Source organism: Clupea harengus, chromosome 25 (genome assembly GCF_900700415.2).
Source record: "Clupea harengus chromosome 25, Ch_v2.0.2, whole genome shotgun sequence".
NCBI classification, from domain to species: Eukaryota; Metazoa; Chordata; class Actinopteri; order Clupeiformes; family Clupeidae; genus Clupea; species Clupea harengus.
In genome coordinates this window covers 10,008,885-10,012,372 of record NC_045176.1, presented here as the reverse complement: position 1 = coordinate 10,012,372, position 3,488 = coordinate 10,008,885, and the positions used below count along the sequence as shown (strand labels likewise).

Genomic DNA, 3,488 nt, shown 5'->3' with positions numbered 1-3,488 from the left:
CTGAAACAGATGTCGGTCTATTACAGACGATATTGCTGACAGCTGCTTTAGGATTTGATCACCTGGCGAGAGACAACTTGAGCCCAATAGACTAATCCGTGGGGGTACGTCAGGTTTATGCCAATTTAAACAAATGGACTGTGGTGCATCTTTAATTGACCTACTCTTTAAAAGATTATTATTACCGGCAGCTAACTTAATTTCCACTGTGTAGGGGATTGTGAACAATAAAGGGCTGCCAGAGGTGGAACAACATGGACGTGGTGAGAGAGAAAAAGAGAGAGGGGGAGAGAGAGGGAGGGAGAGAGAGAGGGAGAGGGAGAGAGAGTAGTTAGTTGCAGCAGGTGCTTGTGCTGTGACTTGTCTCTGAAGAGTGGTCGTTACACATTTTGTGCAGAAAGCTGTTCCCTCACTATGATGAAAGGCCACGATACTAGACTGTTTCCTTTGTGGTTGGCGTCCTGCCTTCTTCTGGGGTGTGGTGTTGGTCTTTCCTTTGGACAGAATGAAACAGAACCAGTGGTTTTGGAGGGGAAATGTTTGGTGGTATGTGACTCGAACCCATCCGCAGAAGGAGGGGTAACATCATCGTTCGGAATATCTGTTCGGGCAGCCGGAGCTAAAGTGGCGTTTTCTGCAGTTAGAGGAACCAACCATGAGCCCTCTGATATGAGCAATCAATCTATGACCATCTACTTCGATCAGGTTAGTATCCTACAGGAGCCTTTATTTTGTTTATAGTCTACAAGTTAGGCATAGATGTATTCTCAACTTCAGAATGTATTGCCTCCGGTAGTGTATTGAATGTGTCATTGTGTCTTCATCTTCAATTACTTTTGATATTTGTCTAAGATTGTGTCAAGAAGTCCAATGAATAAGTGAATAATGCTGATTGTCAAAATCACAATGACTTGAACAGGCGATGGTGACTGCAAAAACCGCAATGCTCTGTCTCACATCATTACAGGTACTAGTCAATATTGGAAATCACTTCGACCTCAGGTCCAGCATATTCCAGGCACCAAGAAGAGGGATATACAGTTTTAGTTTCCATGTTGTGAAGGTTTACAATCGACAAACTATTCAGGTGGGTACTGTACAGAACAGGCTACGTAAGATTGTATCTTATACAATTACTTATATATCAACCAGTTGATGTAACTGAACGATACAGTATAAAGTTAACATACTGACTTCCCTCCCTAAATACCCAGGTAAATCTGATGCACAACGAGTACCCAATTATATCAGCTTTCGCTGGTGATCAGGACGTGACTCGTGAAGCTGCAAGCAACGCAGTTCTCCTTCAATTGGAACGCGAAGACAAGCTCTACCTGAAACTGGAACGCGGGAATCTGATGGGTGGATGGAAGTACTCCACATTCTCTGGCTTCCTTGTATTTCCACTCTAATTTGACCCATGGTCAGAACATTTCTGTTGTGCAACCCTCGGTCTCAATTCGGATAACGTCCAAGGATTTTTATTATTTACTGACTTTGGTCTTTCACAATGAAGACATCATCTGAGACACCAACATTTCAAAACCCATCTAGTGAAAGCGTATGCAATGCTGAGAATCTTGCAGTCAAGACGAGTTGGTAGGCAGTTGCAAGGCTGTTTACAGTTTTTGGAGTTTTCTTAGAAATGCACGAGTCGTGTTTAGTTTGGTATTCTGTTCTGGATTGTTTCTGGATTTTGCTGTACTTTCAAGTAAATACGGCGCATTTGATGTAATCTTCAAAATCTCGGTTGAATTTTAGTTTCACTCTGTTTCAGAAATATTCAAAAGACCTGCATTTTATACTTGAATGTATTTATGAAAAAGTAGCATTAGGAATGTAATGAGTTGTTATATCGATATAAATATGTATACATATTTTACATTAACACTATCGCCAAAGTAAAGTAGTTAAGAAAACAAACAATTTCTTCCAAAGCCCTGTCCATGGTACTGAAAACACCAGCAATGTTTTTTTAGTATAGAAAATCTGTGTTGGAAAAAAACGTTACACACTTGAGAGACAACTTCAAATATTCAATATACATAGTGAACAATTATACAGTCTTTACTTTAAAACCAGTGCATTCTGTATGCAGAAAAGATACCTAGCATGTTCTGGCGTGGAGTTAATCAGATTTTTCTTTTACTCTTACCTATTCGATAATAGTGCTCAAGAGTTTCATAAGACAACCCCATATTCTTTAGTAATTATAAACACAATGTGGGGATGAATGTCTCTAACAGCTTTACTGTAAACACCCGTAATTTGGATGAGTGCCAAAAGCAGGGTTGGCCCTTGCATGTGCATCATTAAGGCTCCTCTTCATTTTGGGTTAGAACCTCAAGCAATGTGTGTAATGGATAAGATGGGTTATTGTACTCTTAGAACTCAGCACAGCTCAACCACCGACAAGCACATATCCTGCCCATTATCAATGTGTACACTATATATGGTAAATACTATAGATGTCAGGCAATCAAAACTGTGAGATTCTCGGGTACCTTGAGGTGGCATAGGAGTGATGGCCAGATCCTCTATGGAACCAATATTACTGCACCATTACAATGGATACTTTAACAAAAATCTGTGCTTTGAAGATAAGTCTAGTTGTATAGTTTGTATTTTATTGTTTGTAAAAACTTTGGAATCCCTTTCCAATGTAATGGAACTTCAAAGAGGCATGGATGAACTTCCCATAACAATATTTGTCTTGGAAAATGGATGGAAGGAAGCTGTCACTAATTCTTTAAAGATGCTTTAACAATCGGCATTCTGACACTGGTGCAGCAGCCACGGCAGCATCATGAAGAGTGACTGTGAGCAAAGCTTAGATGAAGTCTAAAATCAGGTCAGACAAAAACTGCTCTGTCTCTCAAGCAGTTGTTTAAGAACACAGACACACACACACATACACACACACACACACACACACCACACACATACACACACACACACACACACACACACACACACACACACACACACACACACCACCACACACACACACACACACACACACACACACACACACACACACACACCACACACACACACACACACACACACACACACACACACACACGCACACACACAAACCAACATGCAAACTTTAATACACAGGCCCAGAGACACACATATACTCTCTTCCTCTATCTTTGTACCTGTAAAAACATTCATACTCACTCTATCCCTCACTCACATGCACACACATACCACAACAAAATACTACAATATCAAGTGGAAAACAGAAATAATTCACCACCTGCAAAGAGCAGCGTGTGCATAGTCTGGAAAGAAGCGGACAACAACGTGAGCGTGGTATTTTCCTCCAGGGATTTGCAGATGCACAGAATGAGCCTTGGGTTGTGCCGTGACACAGTAGCATCTGAGCATCCTCTGACAGGAAGACTATCAACGAGTCTACGCACCTCTGAACACCAAGGATACCGAGATTTATTTTCTGCTGGCATAAGAGGATGAGACAC

General features: G+C 41.1%; 1 protein-coding gene across 1 annotated transcript; it reads left to right on the top strand.

Moving 5' to 3' along the window:
- Positions 1-327: 327 nt before the first annotated feature.
- Positions 328-2,952, top strand: cbln2a (cerebellin 2a precursor). Its single transcript, XM_012827811.3, has 3 exons — positions 328-705; positions 968-1,087; positions 1,215-2,952. Exons 1-3 carry the CDS (start codon positions 415-417, stop codon positions 1,410-1,412), a joined length of 609 nt encoding a protein of 202 aa, XP_012683265.2. The 5' UTR covers positions 328-414; the 3' UTR covers positions 1,413-2,952.
- Positions 2,953-3,488: the final 536 nt, after the last annotated feature.